The sequence below is a fragment of the Tachypleus tridentatus genome, chromosome 5 (genome assembly GCF_004210375.1).
Source record: "Tachypleus tridentatus isolate NWPU-2018 chromosome 5, ASM421037v1, whole genome shotgun sequence".
Taxonomy (NCBI): Eukaryota; Metazoa; Arthropoda; class Merostomata; order Xiphosura; family Limulidae; genus Tachypleus; species Tachypleus tridentatus.
Window position 1 is genome coordinate 10,180,270 of NC_134829.1, and position 23,807 is coordinate 10,204,076.

The window sequence follows — 23,807 nt, forward strand, 5'->3', positions numbered from 1 at the left end:
TCAGGTGTTTGTGTTCCTCATGCCTGGTATTACTGGCTTATAAGAATCATAATCATTGACTGAAATTCCTCATTATGTCTGTTTGGCTATCAAGGAAACACATTTATGCAACATCACTAAATTTCATGCAATTGGACCTCTTAGTGAAAACTCTGTAACGACCCTCATGTTTTACCTGCAGCACATTTCAATTTTGAAAATGCCTAAATTAAAGCACACTTGCTGAGCTCAACAGGCTAACAAAGCCAAAATAAGTAAGACATTTTTCCTTTGTACATGCTATTACAAATAATAAAATTCATTGCCTTAACATGACAATTAATGATTTGCAGGACCACACAGTAGATTAAGTACAAATGTCTTTAAGAATCAGTTTGTTGGATGTTTGAGTCTATAATGATTTTTCAAGAAGAACATCTGCACATAGTTAAACATATAGAGAAGTCAAAGTGCTAATCAAGCAACACTTAAAGGAAATGACCAAATCTACATAAAAAGTGTTGTTTTCTTGAAATGTTAGAAACAGGATATTTTCCACACCTATTACCAGATTTTTGTTAATTTTTATAAAACTTGTCCTTACAACATTTATCTTTCTTTAATTTTCAGAACAAAAATTAATCATTATTTCCCATTTTATGACAGACATTTAACTTGTAAAAGTATAATGATAAATGACAAATTAGACTGAAGGTAGACTGATGAAAGGAATAATAAATTAATAAAGTTGCATATCTTACTTAGGGACTCACAAACACAAGTTCCCATATTAAACCCTAGTTGTTAATGTTTATTTCTTTGTAACATATTGTCTGTCTAAAATCACAAGTCACCAACTTTTAGCAGTAACAATTAACACCATATGTTTTAGTTAAAAGCTTGTCATATTGAATGCATTAACTTTTCCATGGCATAAACAAAACTATGTCTATGAAGACAGAAAACAATAAGTAAAAATTAATGTCTTACCTCACCCATGTTGCATAACAACATTAAACGTAATAACAAGAAAACAGTTAGCTAACCTTAATATACAGTTTGTCTGTATGAGTTATTTTAAACATATATATTTATTTGATCATTAATTATTGTTTGTAACAAATTGTATTTAAGCACAGACAATAGTCTGAAATGGTATAAAGAAACATGATTTTGTATTTTCAGGTTTTTGATTGGCTACATCAACATTCTTTAGAAGAAGTAATCCATGACTGGGTGATGTTATCTCTTTCTAACTTCACGCAGCGATCACCAGTTTCTATGGCGATATGGAGTCTCACTTGTTTCTTTGTTAGTGCCACTGCTACTCCTTGGTTAAGATCTCTGTATCCTGATCTTCTGATAAGTTTTAATTAATTTAGTTAGCTAAAGCTGCATCCTTGTGGTATTTATATAAATATAATAGTACAGTCTGTTGTGTGTCCATGTAACTACTATGTAGGGTGTGGATGAATTTCACCAAAATTTCTATACAGGCTCATTAGTTCTATGCAATATGTACTGTCTGGAACTTTATTTTATAGATTAAAGTAAGTATATTGGTGCACTAGGCTAATACTGTGACCTATTGACAGTAAATTTGATAATAAATGAACGGCACTCACCCCACTTGTTTTTCTTAATAATAAATATGTTATAAACAAATTAAACATCTATACAAACATTTTTACATTGTGGAGATCATATTTATATGTTAAACACAATTTAGTTCCCTTCTTCTTGTCAAAAGTCCATTTAAGCCAATTCAATTATGTAGAATTTAATTTGGCAAGCCAAACTATTTTTCTCTATTTCTTATTGTTATAGTGTTTGTGTATAGTTCTCTTATGTTGTTGTTGAGCTACTGAGTTGTATCTTGAACTTCAAAGATATTGTGTGCTTTTTCCATGCTCCAAGTAATCATCTGCTTTTTGGTAAAGTATACTTAGGCAGGTTAAATTACTTTAGAACACCCTTTGATGTGATAACTTATTCTTCTAATTTTTTCAAAAATTGTTAATATCAGTCTTGCATATTAATTGTTAGACCCTTCACTCCCACAATAGTTAACTTTACATTTAACTTTTCTCTAATTGATCTTATCTTCCATGTAGCTTTACTTTTTTCTCTGTTTCTGTTCATCATTATTTATATATTTATTACTTAAGCCTTCTAGAAATCCCTGTAGCCTCAGTATAAATAGATTGTACACAACATTCAATAGCCTTGACATGAACAAATTACAAACACAAAATAAATCAACTAATAATACTGCTTACACTAAACAATCTTTTATATGTGATATATACACATTTTGTGTTTTATGGTTTCTATGTGCAGTTTTATGGGTTTTTTTACCACTACCTCACCTCCTGTAGATGAATATTTGTCAAATTTGATGTGGAGGTTCAGTTGAGTCCATGGGAAGATACATACAGATTTTCAGTTTTGAGGGTTTTATGTGCATTTTGCATTGTTTACCACTACTTTTCCTCCTTTAGATGGATCTTCACCAAATTTGATATGGAGGCTCCTTGGGTCCAATGGGAAATGCATATAAATGTTAAGTTTGCAATTTTTATGGGTATTTTTGTGGGTTTTTTTACCACAACCTCACCTCCTGTGGATTAATCTTCACCAACTTTTATAGAGAGACTCATTGGGTCCATTGGGAAGTGCATACAAATTTTTAGTTTTGCATTTTTTATGGGAATTTTTTTACCACAACTTTACCTCTTGTGAATCAATCTTCCCATGGACTCAACTGAACCTTGAAATGAAATTTGATGAATATTCATGTACAGGAGGTGAGGTAGTGGTAAAAACCATAAAAATGCATGTAGAAATCATAAAACAAAAAAATGTGTACGTATCAGATATAAAAGATTGTTTAGTGTAAGCAGTATTATTAGTTGATTTATTTTGTTTTTGTAATTCATAGATGTCAATGGGGGAAGCTGGTATAAAGGTTTGTTAGATCCATGCCAGTTTGCTGTTTTGCATCTTATGTTTTACAGTTTTTATGGGCATTTTTGCATTTTTTGCAATTATGTATGATGGAAGCAACTTTTCCTGTCCTGTGATAGATTTTTATTAATCATGAACTTACATAACTTCTATCCAGATGAAGGGTACTCCAGCTAGTTTCTAAACCTAAGAAAATAATAAAAATGTAATAGTTTTTTTAGTTTCAGGAAAACAATATTTTTATTTATTAACAAAATAATACTGGATGAGATAATGAATTTTTGTGATGTACATTGAGAAGTTTTTTTATCTATTTAAATAACTGTTGACATTTATACTTCAAAAAATGGGATTTATTTCATTTAGTTTTCTCTCCATTACATCAGGAGAAGATGATTACTTGCAGACTGCCATTAGATTTAATCATTACAGAGACAATTTTGTCTTTATTTTTTATTCTGGATGTATACATATTCTCTGGTTGAACTTTTGACTTGTTTATTACAAAAACAAAATTGCTTAAGCATACAATTATTACTGTGAAAAGTGTTCCAAAAGTTATCATGTTTTTTTTAGTTTTTTTTAAGTAATTCAAAAGCACCTTATTATATTATTATCATTTGATAAAATTTATGGGGACCATTTTACATATATAGATATGCTGAGAAAGAACTTAGTAAATCATTTGAATGGGTATTCTTACCTCATACTGACTTGTATAATATTTTGGTGAATGTGTTGTATATATGCTTTATTCATGCAACAGCTGAAATTTATAATCTTTCAGACTGGTATTTTAAGTGTAAAATCCTATGATGATTACAGCCACAAGGTTATTGTGTGAACTGACAAACCACTGGAACATGCCTGTTTTGGTACTTGTAAAACATGTAATACAGCTTAATAGATATGCTGATAATGTGTTAGTTATTTGTTAAGAGTTGTGTCACAAAGATGATATAAATTTATTTACTTTTTGCAAATACTAGTATTTTAATATTGATATATTTAGTTTCTTAAAGTTGTAATTTGACAACTAAGATTATATAAAAGTTTGAAAATAGAACAACATGAGAAAGAGGGTGTTATGTTTACCATCCTGGCCCCATTTTAATAAGGAGTGGATCCATGTATAATATTTGTTGATGTAATCGTATAGATCACTTCGTCTCTTGCAAAATACTTCCAGATATTGTGATATTTGAGATTTAATCCCTCATACAATGTCCCAAAGCTAATTTTAAATGTGACATGGAGTGTATTATAGTAGCTGAGGTATTGTTCTTTTCTCAATAATTTTGTTGAAACAACCAATGCAACATTGTTTAAAATATAGCAGTATAACTGTTACCAATGGATAAAGTCCAAATGACCTAAAAATGAGCCCATAGCATTTTATTAATTCCTCCATTTTTTGAGTTATGACAACAGAATGTTCCAAGCTGCAACCAAATCCAGACTCATTGAACCACAGCAGCAAGAGGATACATTATTGTTTTCTATTATTTTTAGCCCAAAATGTAGTAGCTAATATTTTATGAGAGCTGAAACTTTGAATTCATGGCAGTTATGAGAAACCTGTCCATGTAATCTTACATCATGGAGCTCACTGCACACTGAATCTATTAATATAATAATAGTCAGCTGTGTAGTTTTGTTTCGTAAAATATAGCAAACTCATATGAATCGAGGAATTTATTAATATTTAATGCTGAAGATGATATTCCTTTTTAGCATGTCCCTGTTATCTCACATCTTCTTAACATATTAACAATAGATATCAGTACAAGTAGACTGGCTAAAGTGCCATAACACCAATTCTTTATCACATAACAACCCCTTTATAAAAGTCTTTGTAGCACTTTGGTGTCAGCTGGCTGGCTGTAGCAATTACAACAACAACATGAAATTTACATGCAAAGACAATGAGGTGGACACATCAAGAGCTTGAGGGTATTCTGACTGAGCTATCTTAGTAAAATAATGAATGTAAATTGTATCTCATTTAACCTTGACAGTTTGTAAAGCTTCCCCCATGTCCAGAAACGAATGGGTAAGCTAGAAGATCATGACAAAGAAATATTCTGTATTGCTGGATTGGACTTCAAGAATCAGGTTGGTGTTTCACTAGAGGTATAAGAATGTTAAACATATTGAGTATTAACAAGTATACAAACTGTTGTTTGCTGTGTCAGTTTATTAAGTTGTGTTCTTCATTTTTAACTTTATGGAGTTACCAAAGCAAGAATGGAATTTATTAAAATACCAACATTTTAGAGGAGTTGAGTTCTGCATACAAGTCAACTTCAAAGAACAATGACATCAAACTTTAATTCACTTTACTAATACCATGGTATTACTGTGTTATTAACTTTTCAGAAATTCAATTACAGTTGCACAAATAACATTTTCTTGTAGTTATATAATTTATATATTAAGTTACTACTGTAATATTTAAATACAATTTTACAGGCACTTATTTCACCCCATCGGTGTGGATTCCTGTACATGGTGAGGTGACCTCTCAGGGAAAGTTCTGTTCTTTCAGTTTACTTCCTCTGGGATCTAAACATCCATTCATGTGTTTGCTGTGCGTGGTGACCCGTGAAGGGGAGGAGAGAATCCTGTTGGTTGAGGGATCCAACCCTAACACACCACTTTGGCTTTGAATTCCTGTAGATGGGCAGCCTTGGGGTGGCCCCTCTTGGGTCACTCAGCTGGTCCACTTGGGCTAGGGTCAACCAAGTACCAGTGTTGGATGTTCTCAACAGGTGTTGTGGGCATTGTATTTGATGCTTGTGTTTGGGTATAGTGCTCATGAAACCATGGCATTGCTGCAGTGTCCTTTGGCATTGTTGTGTGTCCCCTTGTAGGGCACCTTAGTGGTGGAGTCAGTGGGCACTCAGATATTCCTCTTTTTATTATGGATTCTCCAAATAAAAACTTAAAATAGTGAAAAACAGTCCATAGGTAGACGACCATGTCTTGAAGATTGTGAGCAGCAATCTTCAACATCTGTAACACCTGTTGTACCACATTTTCTTATACTACATTCTCTTTCACACAAACCTTGAGGGCAGATGTCTCCCATTTTCATTCAGAATAGACTAGAGGAACTTGCTGGCTTTCCAAAGTCTGTAAAGAAGCTTGGATCTGATGACATATTGGTGGAAACATCAACATCTTAACACAGTGAACTCCTCTTGCATTCAAAGGTGATTGGGTATATACCTATTGAGGTTACACCTCATGCTACTTTAAATTCGTTATGAGGAACTATTGGTGAGAGGGATTTGAAGAACATTCCTGAGTCCAAAATTCACGCTGGTTTGTCCACCCCAAGGAGCTTCTGTAGTGAGATATATATCCACTCTCGGAAGATGGAATTACGATGCTGACCAGTATTCTTGTTCTGACATTTACATCACCACGTCCAGCTGCCATCATCAAGGCAGTTTATTTTAATTGTAGAGTATGGCCATACATTCCAAACTCTGGTTCCAGTGTCAGTGGTTTGGTCACTCGAAGATGCCGTGTCGTGATTCCTTGATGTGTGCTTGTTGTGTGGCAAGGACAACGATGCTAATGAGTTGGAAACGGACCCTTATTGCAGCAACTGCAATGGCTCACACCCATCCTACTTTCGTTCTTTCCCTAAATGGTTGGAAAAAAAAAAGAGGTGCAGCATTTGAAAACGACTCATAACTTTACATAACCTTAGGCTTGAAAGTTGCTGTCTACCACTTCATCTCAGATGTATGCTGTAACACTTCTTTCCACTTCTACAGTGGGAGTGCAGACGGATCTCTCTCTGCCTCCAAAAGAATCATTCTCAAACCAGATGAAAGGTCTTTTGACCTCCATGGTTAAAAATGTTGATGAATCAACTTCAACACCCATCTCTGTCCCTAACATGGATTCCTGCAAATACTAAGGTGCACTTTCCTTAGTTTCAGGTACAAGCATTTCCTCACATACATCTTCTTCTCCAACCACAAGAATGCAAAACCATCATTCATTCACGTCCTCAGTTGCTGGAATCCTCTTCCAACAGCAAAGACTTGTCCAATTGACCCAGGACAGAATCCATTGAGGTCTGTAGACCTCCCTTGAATAGAAACAGTGAAAAGAAAAGACGTGGTCTTAAACAGAAGGGGTCTCCACTCAATTTGCCTCCATATAAATACAAATGGCCACCTTGATACATTGGAACATGTCGAGGTTTACGTTGTAATCTGGATGCTATCAAAATAATGATTGCTTCCTACCATACTGTATGTCTTTCCTTACAAGAAACATTTCTGAAGTCTGCAGTATAGTCACCTTTCAGCAAATTTCTTTGTACAGAAATGACAGGCTCTGTGATGGACGAGTCCATGGAGGGGTGGCACTGTTGATTGATCAGCATGTGCCCACCCTGTCTTTGCCACTCAACACACCCTTTGAAGCTGTAGCCATCTGTGTTTCCTTGGGTCGTACCATCACTGTTTGTTCTCTCTACCAATCACATGGAGAGACGTATGATTGATCAGACCTTGATGCTCTCATTGAATAGTTGCCGTCTATCTTTTTAATCCTGGGGGACTCTAATGGACATCATCCTCTCTGTGGAAGTGCTGTTATTGATAGGAGGGGTCTCTCTATCCATGAGGCAGTGATCATTTTCCTATACTTTTGAGAGAGACTGGCCATGGTTGATGCCACCCAACCTGCATGCCCAACTGGAAGCTGGATCATGCAAACTGGCTCTCTTTCACTGCTATCTCAGAACTTTATCCTGCCATCATCTGCAAGCCATCAGTAGACGACTGTGTGGCAGCTGTAACTGACTATATTATACAAGCAGCTGCTCAATGTATTCCTAAAACCCTGACACGTTTTTCACAATATCTTCATCTATGGTGGAATTCTGCCTGCCACATGGTATAGAAGGCTCAAAAACAGTCCTGGGGCACTTTTCATAGGTATCCCACACTCTTGCATCACTTTCCGGTGGGCTCATGCACATGCTCAGTGGGTAAGATGTCAAAGCCAGAAGGAATCTTGGATTAGGTTCACAATTGGCATATCTTCTACCACCAGTTCAAGAGTCATATGAGACATGGTTTGAAAGGTCAGTGGGCACTACACTTCTGACTCAGGCAGAACAATCGCCACTTTCTTTTCAAGCTGATTGTCTCTATGACAATAATTTCCCTTTACCCAGGTAGAACTCAAACTGGCCCTTCATTGGTCTGGCAGTACATCGATTGGACCTGATGATGTACACTATGAAATGCTACACCATCTATCTCCTGCTTTTTTTGCTATTCTTCTGTTTGTTTTTAACTGGATCTTGCAGGAAAATGTTTTTTCCTGATACCTGGCAATAGACTATTGTCCTACCATTCTCTGAGCCTGGGAAGGATCCCAAGATTCTTTCAAACTACTCTCCAGTTGCTTTGATGAGCTGTCTCTATAAGACCTTAGAGAGGATGGTTAATGCTTGTCTTGTTTGGTTCCTCGAATCAAACAACCTCCTCTCTCCTACCCAGTGTTGGTTATGGCAACAGCGCTCCACCGTGGACCACCTGATTCGACTTGTAACATCAATCAGAGAATCCTTTCTCAAATGACATCTTGTGTCAATATTCTTTGATATTGGTAAAGCTCATGATACAACATGGAGGAGTGCCATTCTGTGAGACCTCCACTCTTATGGGTTGTGTGGCCATTTGCCCATTTTTATTAAACCTTTTTAATTGACTGGCAATTCCAACTCTGTGTAAATTTTCCATTCTTTTCCACAGGAACTCGGAGTCCCTTTGAATGTACACTTTTCAGTATAAAGATTAATGCCATCATTGAACAACTCCCTCTTACTGTTGCAAACAGGCTCTATGTCGACGACTTTCACATCTCACGTCAGTCGTCGAACATGAGGTATATTGAGCAGCAGCTACAAACTGCTCTCAATCGTTCACTGAAGTAGACCACAGCAAATGGCTTTAACTTCTCTCTCTCTAAAACTGTTTGCATTCACTTTTTCTGCCAACGGGGTGTTCACCCTGATCCTGAACTCTGTATCAGTGAAGCTATGCTGTCTATTGTCCCTGAGACAAAGTTCTTGTGGCTTATCTCTTACTGTAAACTGACCTATATACCATATATCAAGTAGCTACAGATCAAATTTACAAGAGCACTGAACACCCTACATGTCCTCTCTTCCACCACCTGGAGAGTGGATCAATGTTCTATGCTAAAGATATATTGTGCTCTTATTTGATCAAAACTCGACTATGGATCACTGGTCTATGGCTCTGCCAGGACCTTGGCTTTAAAGATGCTAGACCCCATTCATCATCAAGGACTTTGTCTCTGCACTGGGGATTTCCACACTTCTCCAGTTCAGAGCTTATACATAGAGTCTTATGAACCTTCTTTGCACCTCTGCCATTTGGAACTATCTTTACTATATGTCTCAAAAATTTGTTCTTTACCAAAAGCATACCACTTGGGGTTGTGTTTTCCTTCCTTGGTGAGCCATACTTTTTCAGAACAGACAATCTATTATTGCTCGTTTGACCTTTGTATCCAGGTCCATTTGGATGAATTAGGTCTGTCCTTGTGTAACACTGATGTATCTACTTACAGTTCCCAAATGTAACCTATCTTTAAGTCATCTGAGAAAAGCAGACACTCCTGATTGGAAATACTGTCTGTTGTTTGCTGAACATCTTTCGAACCATCCTTCCATTCCTATTTATACAGATTGTTCAAAATCAGGTGACTGTGTGGGCTCTGCCATGGTTTGTTGTGGTTCGGTGGTTGTTTGGGTGCAGAATCCCCTCTACAGCTTCTGTGTTCACTGCTGAACTGTATGCCATTTCTCTTGCCCTGGATCACTTCACATTAGTTCACACCCTGTTCTTGCTGATATTCAAAACCAACTGGCCCATTGCTTTAACATCTATTTCTATCCAATTTTTCTGGAACCAGACCATGTTGATATTTGTGGGAACGAGCTTGCCGACACTGCAGCTAAAGCTGTCTGCTCTGGCATTATCACCACTGTGCCTGTTCCATACATGATCTATGATCCTGTATTCAAGGATCGGCTCCATGCCAGTTGGCAGTGAACTTGAGTGAGCAACGTGAAAACAAGCTTTTCCAAATGAGACCCTCTATTGGGCTTTGGCTGTCTTGCTTCCATAAGGATCAGAAAGAGGAAGTTTTTCTAACTAGACCAGTGGCTCTTAACCTTTTTCATCATCTTACCCCCCTGAGACTCTCCAGGGTATTACCATTACCCCTATAATAATTTTTCTAATGGTGAACTTTGCATAAAGGTAGAATAAAACAAAACTATATAAAGGTCCTGATTTATTGAAAATGTTACAAAAAATTACCTTAAGAAATGCTATAAGTGCTAAACAAATGCAAAATCCATGGAATTACTGAACATCATACAAAACCTACTTATTCACTCAGTGTGAGGATTGATATTGTTTTGCAGCCATATGTACATCAAAGCGAGGAGCAGTACTTGACAGACAACACCTCATGTCGGCGTCAATCACAAGCCTATTGCGTGCTGTTGTTTTCAGAGCCATCATTGCTGAGAATCCAGCTTTGCAGCGATAGGTCGAGGGGGACTGGATCAGCATAGTCAATGCACGCATCGAAAAGAAGAGGATAGTCATCCTTCAGTTTTGCCCAAAATGTAGGAAGCTCTTGTTCAGAAAAATCGTCTTTCATCTGAGTATCCTCATGAATTTGAAGAAATTCTACCTTGGCAGCAACATCAGTATCACTGATGGTACTCTCCTTCACTGAAAAGGGTCTGAAGATCCACATATCAGTACAACAGTCATCCAATCCTGGGAAGTTACTTTCGATGGCATCATTCACTGCCAGAAGATAAGCTGAGATCTTTTCACGGAAACTGCATTCAGTTTCTGGCATAGAAGCCAGGATAGTTGTCATCTGAGGGAAGAACGTTGTGTCACCATCCTGAACTCAATTTTGATAAAGTTGAATCTTACACTTGAACGCTGCCACTTTGTCATGAACTTGGAGTGAAATGTTCAGGAAATTCACCTCAGAGAAGAAATCAGCCAGGTAGGCAACATTTATTATGAAATGGTCATCTTGCATCTTTTCATGAAGAAGATTCTCTTTCGAGGTACAACCTTGTTCCAACAGCATCGTTATTTCCTCTCAAAGTTGTAGCACCCGATTCAGAACCTTGCCATGTGAGAGCCAACGTACCTTCGTGTGAAACAGAATAACAGAGAAGTCAGCGCCCATTTCTTTGCAAAGCACTTTAAAACCTCTTGAAGTTGTTGCGCTCCCTCAGATATAGTCCACAACCTTCACAACGTCTGTGAGCACTTCTTGAAGTTCAAGTGGGAGAGTCTTCATCACCAAAGCATAACAATGAATCACGCAATGAGTGAACGAGACATGCACAGCAACATTTTTCACAAAGGCTTTGAAGCTGGATTTGCAACCAATCATGGAAGGAGCCCAATCTGTACACAGACCAACAAGTGCTTCCCAACTCAGCCCATGTTTAAGGAGAAAGATTTCAAGGATTTTGAAAATGTCTTCTCCACAAGTTGTTGTGGCCACTGGCTCAGAGAACAAGTATTCCTCCTTCATAACTTCTCTGTCAAGATAGTGAACATAAACAATGAGTTGGGTACACAAGGCAATATCTGTTGACTCATCCAGTTGCAATGAATACACAGGACTACTCTTCACAGCAGTCACAACTTGCAGCAGAATATACTCACTCATGTCCAAGATCCGACTTTTGACTGTATCATTCGATAGGGAAATTGCCCTCAACTGGTGTGCCTGCTGTTCTCCAAGAATTGCCTTTGTTGCTTCCAGAATGCAAGGCTTAATCAGATCTTCACCAATGGTATGATGCTTCTTGATCTACACAATTTTTATAGCAATTCTGTATGAAGCCCCAACGCTGCTTTGTTCTGACTAGCGAAATGACCAGTGGAGTCCATGCGACTGGCCTTTAGAGAAGCTTCTTTTTGCTTGAAATAGTCCAATCTTTTGTTCACCAGTTGGCTGTGAAGAGACTCAAAATGCACCTTCAGTTTGCTTGGCTTCATACTTTCATGACTCAAAACCTTTCTGCAGACGTCGCATTGCGGATTGCCCACAGTGTTCTGAACAGTACTTGTGAAACCCATCTTGAGGATGGCTTCATTGTATGTAAGCTTCTTTGCAGACATTGCGAACAGAAAACAGAAGTGCATCTGCAAAGAAAAGAAAATTTCATTTCAAAAACAAGCATCTCAACACGGTTCAACTGCTGCACTTCAGCATGTTTCTCATTGGTGGGCAGTTACATCACTTGCCATAAATACTACAAACTGCTCCATGATTTCCCCAATAATTCCCAAACCTTCTGTGGCTCCCAAGAAACTTCAAATGACCCCCCAGGAGGTCACGACCCCCCCGGGTTAAGAACCACTGAACTAGACTATGCACTGGTCACAGTTTTTTAACTCATTGTTTTCTTTTATCTGGGACTGATGCACTAAGTTAACACTCAGGTCACAATAAAACAGATTTTACTGTCTTGCCCTCATTACGACTCTCAACGATGGCATCATTTTAAATATGTTTTGTCCCAAGGTTTATCCATAACATTAGACAATGTTCTTGGTGATGGTGACACTGTCCACCTTGGAAATGTTTTTAGTTTTTTAAAGGCCATTAATCTTTATAATGCTATTTAAGTTTTTTAATTTATACATTAGACCTTTTTTAATGTGATTCCCTTTTAAGAATCAGAATACAACTAGTTTAATTTGAATTAGAAAATGGCCATAATGTCAATTAACTCAAAACCAGGACTGGGAAGTCTATCTTCAGGTGACTAACGCTGCTTTTAGAACTACTTGTTAGTCATCCTGGTGAGTTGTAATTAAAATTTTGCTGCAAGTCTTTTAAAACTTTTATTACTTTACTTTCTGAAAATGGCCATAACATCAAATAACTCAGAACCAGGACTGGAAAGGCCAACTTCAGGTGATTGACAATAGATTTTGAATTTACGTGTTCGTCTTCCTGGCAAGGTATGATAATTACAGTTATGCTACAGAAAGTCCTTTACAACTTGTGTTACTGTAGTTTTTCTCTTACTGCTGTAGACTGGATGTAAACATTGGTTTTAATGCTATTTATGTTGTTTTTTTAAAAGTTTGTTTTGTTTTACCTTAATTTTCTTTTATGAATTTTACTAAATTTACTTCAATTTTAACTTTTTATCAGATATTTGGCACAGATAGCCTAGCTGTTTTGTGCCATAAAACACCAAAGCAACCAAACAACTTATTTCACACATCTAGTTACTTGTGGAACGTCTCAATACAAATCTAAAATTGTTTAATTCAAATATAAACTAACAACTACAACATTTAAAACTTTTTACACCATTATATGTAATTTCCATATTGAGATACTAATATGTTTAAATATTAATGTACAAGTAATTTATTCATATGTAAGATTATTACTGCAGCATAAAATAGAACTTACATGTGTATAATTTGCAATTTTGTTGCAATTTCTACAGCTTAGTGGGAACATAATTTCTTTTAATGAATAAAAAATTTTTTTGTTCGTTATTAATACTAAGAATAATACAGGGAATAAATATATCTGTAGTGTTTGTATTTGTTTCATAGGTCCTCCTATGGTTCCCAAAGGTGTATTACTTAGAGAAATACTCTTTGTCTTTCCGTTTAAAAATATTGTTTTGTTCTTTTCAATGGCTGTTTCATTTTGTATGGTATTTACACCTAGGAAGATCTGTAGTCACAATTTACTTCTGTAAATATGACTATTGGAGATATTTTTAACATAGGCCATGAAAAATCCCAGGTCGCCTTAATGAAACAAAAAAGAATAGACATTTTCTTCACTACAAATATTTATTATGTTGCATATGATCTCTAAAAAAGTTGATAATTCCTTCATAGAAAGTATTAATTGTTGTGGTTTTACAACCTGTAATTTCTGATTTTTCCATTCATAAATTTAATTTCTCTAATTTTTTTATTGGTTTTGTGTAACTTGTGTATTAGTATCCAGTTTTTTGGTGTGTTTTTTGGATTAACTGCAAAACATAGAAACAATAAGCAAAAACACTTGAGTTTGTACAAGGACTAGTTTATTTATACTTAAAATGTGATTTAAAAATGTGGGTAGGTTATTATTAATATTTGATATTAATGGGCTGTTCATAACAGTGACTTTAATCTTGTTTTTTTTTCCTTACAGCTGACACAGACAAAACAGCATGAAGCTTTTCTTTCAACAGTACAAGCAGTAGCTCAACCAGGAACTTTATATGCAGATTTTCTTAAATGTCTCTAGTGTCGATCTAGTTAAACTTAAGTTCTCTGATGATAACAGATTCTGCTGATCATCTGAACCTGATAATATAATGAAACTAATTCTTAATAATATCTTTGTAAAGCCAAAAAAAATCTGTTCAGTGTAAAGAAATAATTTGTTATCTTATAAGCTAAAACTGCTAGCTACTTCACTGTGAGCAGTTTAACTCTGAAACTAAGTCTCTTTTATATGTAATTAAATAGTAAAAGTAAGAAAAAACAATACAATTATTAAAATAATTACTAAGGTTTATAATTCCTCAAAACTGGGTATGTCTCACTTAAAAAAATATGTAAATTAGTTTGCTCTTTAGGTTCATATTAAAATATTTCATATGTTTTTAAAGCACTTACAATATTCAGTTATTTCATAAAGTCCAAATTTCATTAGGACTTTGAAAGTGTCACACAATGTAGAAAATCTACCTTTCTTTCCATAATACCTGTCTGAATGTGGAAATGATAAACCGTATTTGTACTTTTACCATATTTGGAATATTGAAACTTAATATACATATAGACATAAAACTGTATTCCAGAATTAATGATATTGTAGCAGTTGTTATACATAGTATACATAATATGTAAAAATACCAAATTCTAAAGTAAAGCTTGATTTGTTGTATAATATTCAACTGTAATTAGAATTGTGGTGGCAGACCTAAATTTTTCTCTCTCCTGAATGTTGGGTAAATGTATATTGATTCTTATTTTTAAACATTAGTTCTTACAGGTGTGTAACTTATATTTTTTCCCCTTTAGTTTATGCAGAAAAATATGGCATTATAAGATGAAATTTTTAAGTGATATTCTTTACAAGTATGCTTACTGTATAGATGTGTATCAAGAAATTACATAATAGATTTTTAAATGATTTGTTGTGTAACTGTTATAACTATAAAAGTTACTTGTAAAATTATACATTCCAAGAAAGAAGTAAAATTTTAAAAGTTTTACTCAAAGAATTTCATTGTGTTTAATATCATAACCAAAATTTATATAATCAGATGTCAACAGAAAGTAATGTGATTAACTACAATGTAAAATTGTTATATACAAGTCAAAAACACAAAAATAATAAACAGAATTGTTTTATTTTGTGTATAAAGTTTGGTAATTTCTGAATAAATATTTAATCGTAGTGTATTATTTCAGTTATTGTCAAGTATAGCTAAATATATTGTGAAGACTGAATATTATTTTATAGATGGCAGCATAAAGATGATGACACAGCTGTTACAAAGAAAGTATTGTTATTATTCTGATAATTACATTCACCAGTGTAGTAAACATTTAAATCTATGAAATATGTACATCTGAGTATTTGGTTTCAAATTGTTTTGAAAAACAAATTAATTTTATCATTGATGAGAAGTAAATTTAAGAAGGAATACAATACTTCGTTGTACACAGTTATTAAAAATTCTTTTTTTCAAGTTTTTGTCATCCTTTTAGTAAAATGTTTCAATTTTTATAGTTTAAATACATAAAAAATGGGAAAGAAAAAGAGTGTGGTAGTATCTTTGGAAGAGTTTAGTGACATTGTAATACTTAATCTAAATTTAATGTTGCTGAAACACTATGGTAAGATCAATAGTAAGCATATTTGTTCGTGCTCATGAATGTTCTTACATAACATTAGGATACAGTAAAACATATATTTAACTAAGAAAAATAGTATCTGAAACAATTCAGTCAGCATGACTTGAAAAGTATGAAACAAGTTGAGCAAGGATGTACATTTTTACATTTATGGTGGTGTTATTTGACTTTTATAACTATATGAAAACCATATTAAACAACTATGTTATTGCAAATCATCATATTGTTATCATTCTGATGAGCCCTTTAGTTAAAAATGGTTAAACTGGAATGGACAGCAACTGCCTGATATAAAACAAATTCAACATCTCAGTAGCTAAACCTAAAATGTGCATTTATAATATTAATATATATTCACTAACTTGAATGCAGCCTTATGGTTAGAACAGATTGAATTCATGATTTGCAACCAATTATGACAATAGCATGCTGCATCTTGGAGCTGTTACTGCTCTATAAGAGTGATTGTAAAATCCAATTAGTCAGTGAAAGAAGAATATGTGATATATGAATATACAGTTAATTTTTATTTTCATGTAACATGATATTATTTATTGTGAATTTATCCTTTTTGTATATGTATATTTCATATAGCACATGTTTTAGATAGCCATTAAGTTGATTTTGTTCTAGCTGCTTTTATTCCTTTGTCATTTTTGAGTAGTTAATACCTATTCTGCCTATGAGCAGTGTTGCTCTAATACTGCACATTACTTAAGGAGCTTTCCAATGGTAGGTCAGGTGATACCTCAAGGTTGTGGACCTCCATTATGTTTAATGTGGATTAACAAACAGTGACACAGGTAGCACATGCATTTTGAGGTTGTAAGTACTATAAAACGTGTTATATAGTATGATTTCCTTACCACCTTTCTCTCTCAAGCCCTTACTTTGGTAAATAAAGTCCTTTCTTTGTAAATAGTAATACTTCCCTAAAGTTGAACCTATATGAATAATACTTTTTAAACATTTTTATAAGTTTTTAGGAAAGTTTAGAAGGTTATAGCTATTTAGTAAAGGTACTGTACTTCATTTTGTGCACATTGTTTTGTTGTTTTTGCATGTCCAGTCTCTTTCTTTCCCAATTTACAGACTCAGAGAACCAAAAATTACTTTGTAATAAATATCTTGTTGGATCTCCTCTTGCTTTTCAGACCTATCCGATCTTCCTGAATATATTATAGAAGATAGGAAGAAGAAAGGCTTGGTGCATTGACCAGAGGATATATTTTTGCAGTATTCTGCTGAAGTGTGTATTGCCCTTTAGTCCTACTCTTCTCACCCTTGTATGATATAAGTTGTAAATGGCTTCACTGTTATGGAAGTTACATACTCCACCAACTAGAAGGGCTTACAATCAAGAGGAAGTAGATCACTAAAAAGAGACTATTGTTAGGTCTAAAAGAAGTCTTCTTCTGGACTGTCAGGCTTTCAATCTAGATATATACTGCAAGCATACATGTTTTTTTTCCTAGTCCGTGAGAATATGGTGTATAAAAAATATTAATAAACACATTTCTTTATCAGGTATTTTGAAAATAATGTATATTTGTAAATGCATTTTGCTTTTTGTGTTACTTCCAAATACCAGTAGAGGGAATTGATTTTAGTGTGATCCTGGCAATATTTCTAACATTATTTTATAATTCTGTATGTGTATGGTTGGTTGATAAGTAGAAAAGTGAGCTGATAATGAAGTTTATAAAATGCTAAACATTTTGTAATTTTTTAGTAAACGATCATTTTCTAGAAATGACCTACCCTTCATGCACAAGGGGAACATGTGCAAAAATACAATTATAAAAATTCTGAAGTTGCAGTAATATTCTAAAAAGGATAACATGTGGTAGAAAAGACATTTGGAATGTTTTATTCTTAATATGGATATTAAAATATTAATACTGATTAAAAATGTAATACAAATTTTTTGTACAGTTGTGGCATTTTCTAACTACAAAACGTATTTGCAGTCAAACCAGTTAATTCAACAGCATGCATTGGGTAAGTTGAACAAGATGTATTGCTAAGTTGTAATTCCACTAAAACTAACTGGGCATATGGTAAAAAATGAATAGACTGTGTAACAAACAGTAACGCAGTCTTTATACAACACGTAAACAGTATGCATACTTTATCTTATAGATGACAGACAGTCACCTTTACTGTAGTTTTGAATTGATCAAGTTAGCCCCTACTACTTTGAGATTTATTTTTAAGCTGACCAAGTCTCATATTGCTTAGTTGAATTGACAGTGTAAGACTTGCCAAGAACACCTACCACTACCTATGTGACTGATCATTCTCATTCAAACATAAGAGAGGTTGAGTTATCACCTGATCTCCCACTGGAAGATACTGTTGTCAAACTTCGTGCACAGGTGCAGTTCTACAACTATATTTCTTACAGGCAGAATGTGTTGTCTCCATGGAGTGACAGAGACCAAAAGTAGCTAGAACTAACTCATTGTTCTTTACCATATTATATGAGGAAAGTGTAATATCTAGATTAAACCAAACATTTGAAAAATTCTACATTAAGATAATAAGGTATAAAATGTATTTTCTATGTTTTTATTTTTAAAGGATTTTATTTTATTTCTTACTTATGCTAGTGCTTGTGCAATTTTCACATAAAACATTGTTCAGGAATGTCATACAGTTATTTTCACTCAAGCTGCCTAATGTTTTGTTTCATTTGCCTGAAATAACACCTTTTATCTCCTTACGGGAAAGATAGGGCTGTATGTGAAGATAGACAGCTGTCTTTTCTAAGTCAGGTATTATCTTGAAGTTATTACCTTTATTATGTTTGATAAGGAATGGCACATCACAGGAGTAGTGCAAATTGGTTTGGGTAGATTTGATATTATCAAGTTAAGTAAAAGCTCCAGTAAGGGTGACCATCTGTTTTGGTGAGTAAGTAGGTGTAAATCGTGTTTGTGAACTTAATAAAGATTCTTTATTGTGATTGTACATTTGTGTCCAATCTCTTTCTTTTTTTTTACAGACTCAGTCAAAAAATATAAAATAAATTTGTAATAAATATCTTAAAGAATCTGTTATCTTACAGCTCTGTCTTGCCCAAAAATACCACAGAGTTGATTGGAAGTAGAAAATTTTGGTCCTATAACAATACAGTTTTGTGTTGTAAAGTTCTGTATTTTCTACCAATATTGGCCTAAGCTTGAAGTTTATGCATTAAATTCAAAAATATTTTTTTCTCTATGAAGTCAAACTTCCTACAAGTAGAAGGACTTACTACCAACAAAAAATCAGTCACTGAAAGGAAATGGTTGCTTGAGAGACTTGACAGGTCTACGAAATGATCACACTGAATGTAAAACTTATCAATGTTACAAAGGTCCATAACTTATTTCTTGATGCAAGAAGGAAAGCTGTGGATTTTTGGTGCATCTAGAGTGGTCAATCAATTTCCACCTTGAAGCTTGACATTATTATAAGGAAAGCAGGAACGATTGAAAGCCATAGCAATGGTATGGTGCTTAGAGAGCCTAATACCAGATGGGACTATCTTTATCTCAACTTTGGCCAAAGTCACTTGAGAATAGTACAGAAATGATTGGAGGTGTCACTGGTGAATGTAGTCTGTCTACAGAAACCACCTCACTGACAAATAAAATGGTGAGCACTTAATTGTGAGGACACTAAACTGTGGACAGTCATGAGCCTCTTCAAGATGCGAGGAATTGTGCAAACCCAATTAATAAGCTACTAAGAACACCTCTTTGTTTTCCCACCTTTGACCAGAAAACAGTTACTTTCCATTAGGGGGGGTAGGGTCCCTTGTTATGCTTATGTTATGTGGTCTATGTCCATGTTGTGGACAGGTCTTGGCCAGGAGTTCATAAAGATGCAGCAAAAAACAACTGTCTGAAATAACTGGTTCCCAGAACTGGCTGCCAAATTTATGATCTTAAGTCTGAACAGTCCAGACCTCAACTCCATTGAGCACATGAGCAAAGTGAAACCATCAGACTGTAAGACAACTGTATCTGAATTGCATCAGTGGTTGGACTCAATGAAAAATCAAGTTTAGTTCAAGACATAGTGGATGAGTGCCATTAGAAACTGCCCCTTGCTCAGTTACATGGATGGCCTGCATAAGTTGCTCAGTAAGGCAAATACTGCAGTTGCCTCTGCAAATTCAAGGATATCCAAGTAAAACAATAAAGACCTCCTCTGAGTGTAAAAAATATTCTCAACCTTAAACACATACTTTTTGTAGACCAGTTTAACCTAGATGCAAAGGGCCAAGATTCATTGTAGCATCAGGATAACCACTGCAGTTGGGGCTTTAATAAAAGTTAGAAAGGTCAAGCTTTAAGTTACCGTTGATAATGCTCATTTTGTAAATATTATATGCACTTTATTTCTCTTGTATGGGATGATTATTTCTGTTCATATGTAGATAGATATATTACAGTCATTTGCAATTTATTTTTTATAGGTGGGTGTATTTTTTTTTTGCAAAATGAATTAGATTTCATATTGTTCCATAGTTATTTCTTTTCATGATTGTTATGTTTTGTTTTTTGTTATTTTTTTTTTGTGGAGGGAGGGTAAAGTTAACGCTTCTTGTTGTCTGTATATGTGTAAATTTGTTTTTGAATTACAATTCATTATTTTTTTCTTTTAATTTGAAGAATTTATTTTGTATTAAAGCTTTTTTGACATAATACATTACTCTCTTTCACAGCATTGAAACCACTTTCCTTGAACTCTTATAACCCTGCAAGTTTGGTTTATTTTTTTCTGTTATTAGGTGATCCAGGTCTTGTCACAAGGATATTTCCTTATTTACTCTTCACCTTTGTCTCCTGTCCCAATTTACTCCCCTTTAACTAGTGATCCAGCTACCTGTCAGAGTCTATCCAAGTTTGTGCAGACCCTTCTATCACTGAGAGTTGTCATGTCTGTCTGTCTGGCAGCCAACCTTCTCCAGGATTTTAGTCCAGGTTTTTGTTCTGTGATCTATCTGTCCTGCTTCCACCAGTTTCTGATTCTTCCTTGACTTCCCACAGAGTTTATTACAATCAAAGGTTTTTTTCTTTTTCTTCTGGACTATGGATGCCCAAGGTAGATATCTCAAATGCCTATCTCCATATTTATATTTTTCCTCAGTCCAGATGATATCTTACATTTATCCACTCTGGAGCTATCAGTTTTGTACCTGGTCTTTCAGGCTTGCTTCAGCATCATATATATGTTATTGGGTGATCATGGATTTTTGCCCAACATCTGCATGCTCTAGAGTTGTTTTTACATTATTATTTTGATGACTGGCTCCTTTTAACTCATTCCAAACTGAAGTCTTCTCAACACACACATTTGCTTTTGACAGTAACAGTTAGTTTTCATTGGATTCCATAGTTTGTCTGTTACCTTTTGCCTATGCACTTGGGTGTATTTTACAACTTCTCTCTCATTCAGTCCCATCCTTCTCTACTTTACTGTTCAATTATGTTTTCCATTCTCCATCCACTTACTGCTTTCTCAGTTTCAGCACAAAAGGTTCTATCACTTTTGAAAACTTGGGTTTCTGTGGAAGCCCTTATTACTTTGAGTTGGGTACATACACATTTTCTTCAGACCATTGAATCTTGCTCAGGATTGCATGAACTCCTCCTTTACAAACAGCTGTATTGATGGTTTAACAAGGATGGCACAACAAAGGGAGTATTCCTTCCTCCACCTCATCCAATTTTGCATTGAATCACAGATGCTTCTCTCTATGTCCCCTGTACAGTGGTTAGTCTACAGATTTACAATGCTAAAATCATGGGTCGATTCCCCTTGGTGGACTCAGCAGATAGCTCAATGTGGTTTTGTTATAAGAAACACACACTTCTTTCCAGGGTTGAGCAGTGTTGGTCCATCCACAATAAGCTTTTGGGTAATGTTCTTATTTCATTATGTCTTACCATTTCCACATCTTAGAGCTTACTACAGTACATTTTCTTCATGCTCCATTCCTGTTCCATTGTTTGTCAGACATTGGCCTTTTTTTATTGGGCCCATATGCTGTGGATAAATTTCCTTATGTATCATATTCTGGGTGATTTTCACTTTGTAATGGATCATTTTCCAAGATCTGACCACGTTTATCCCATGGCATGATTTGTTGACCCTCTGGTTTTCAGATGGTTATGCATTTATTGAGGTATTCATCATCTAAATGCTTTTGCCATTTTACTCCAACACCAATTTACCTATTTTTTGGTCTCTGGATCATCATCCTTAGATAATGGCAGTGGACAATGACTGGGAGTCAGAACTGGACCAGCCAGTTACATTTGCATTTTGTTCAGTTTCTCATCATATGATTCTTCTGGATTGATTTTTCTTACTCGAATAGTTAAAAATTTGGCAATTTGTGGAGGTAATTCTTCCTACTCAATTTTTCTTCTGTCCATTTCCCATCTTTATCATTGGTCTGATTCATATAGATTTCTATGTCCATTATCTGCTCTTCACAGTTCCATTACCCACATGGTCTCCTTTGGAAGTTTATCTTTCCACCTTTTTATTCCCCTGTACTCTTTTTCTGTATGTGACCTTTCTTTTTCAACCTTTTTATTTAAGATTGTCACCTGCTTCATTTGATCTATTCTTCCCAAATTCTGTTTCAGGTCTTCACTTAAGATATTGGAGTTTCACCTCCATTATCTATTGAGGAAATCCTTTAAGTCAGGCATGTGGCATACTCCTCATACACTCATCTCCCATTATCTTCATTTGGTAGCTCTTTATTCCTCATTGGGATACTGCCATTTCCTTCTTGCTATTCTTTAAACTTTGGTGCAGCTGTGACTGGGTAACTTATTCTTTTCAGGAGGATGTGCCATTTAGAATTCAGCATTACCTGTCCAATTATGCTTGCAGTATCTTAAATTCACACTGTAAGGCCAAGATGAAGTAATAAAAACAACAATATACCCATGGCCAATGAGGCATTCTAGTGTATTATTTGCAATTAAATGAAATTTATTTAAATGCACATGGTTAACAGTTCTTATGACTTCTTTTCACACATCTTGGCTTAGTCCTGCACCAGTGTCATTCTCTCAATTAAAAAGGATTATATTTATATGTACACATAGCTGTTTACAGATCTAATAACCTTTTTATAACTCTGCAGATCTTTAATGAGGGTATCATGAGAAATTTTCACTGGTTACTTTGTTACCTTTCAATAATATTCTAATATGATAATTAACACTATTAAATGGTATTTAAATACTTACTGAATTGTGTCTTTGTTAAAGTGTTGTATCTTGTGTTTACTTGTGTTTTGCAGAAGATACACCAGTTTGTTAGCTTATGCATAGATAAACTGGTTCATTATTTTAAATTTTAATATGGCCTGAAAGTAAAGGCAACAGTAAAAAATGTGGTATGCATTCATACTACATGTTTGTTACCATATTTGTATAATATAGAATTTTATTTTTAATTATTTAAGTGTGTGGAACCTATCTTTTCAGTACTGTCGAAAATTACTTAAGAATACCTCATTCTGGTATATGTCAGAAGCCAGACGTGTGGGTCAGGTCTGTTGATGGTACATTTGGAATGGTAACTTAAGTACTTGGCTGCTTTTCTAAACATTTGTAAATAACTTCCACCCTTCTAAGAATTTCTAATTCTTAGAAATTAGAGAAAATACACTTTAGACAAAATTTCAAATTCAAGATGGTGACACAGGCTTGAACCAAGATCAAATTTCTGCTGAAAACGATGGCGTGGTATTGTCAATTGAACTGATTTCCTCAAAAGTATTACAAAGTTTTGCTTAAATAATGGGAAGACTGAATAGGAAATTTGAAATTT

General features: G+C 34.7%; 1 protein-coding gene across 7 annotated transcripts in view; it reads left to right on the top strand.

Annotated features, from left to right (window-relative positions):
• Positions 1-18,929, top strand: part of htt (huntingtin) — a 303,204-nt gene extending 284,275 nt beyond the window's left edge. For all 7 annotated transcript variants that reach the window (XM_076501072.1, XM_076501074.1, XM_076501075.1 and 4 more), the window contains 3 exons: positions 1,165-1,325; positions 4,974-5,061; positions 14,239-18,929. In XM_076501072.1, coding sequence (XP_076357187.1) covers positions 1,165-1,325; positions 4,974-5,061; positions 14,239-14,334 — 345 coding nt within the window. In that variant the 3' untranslated portion in view covers positions 14,335-18,929. The remainder of the gene's footprint in view (positions 1-1,164; positions 1,326-4,973; positions 5,062-14,238) is intronic.
• Positions 18,930-23,807: the final 4,878 nt, after the last annotated feature.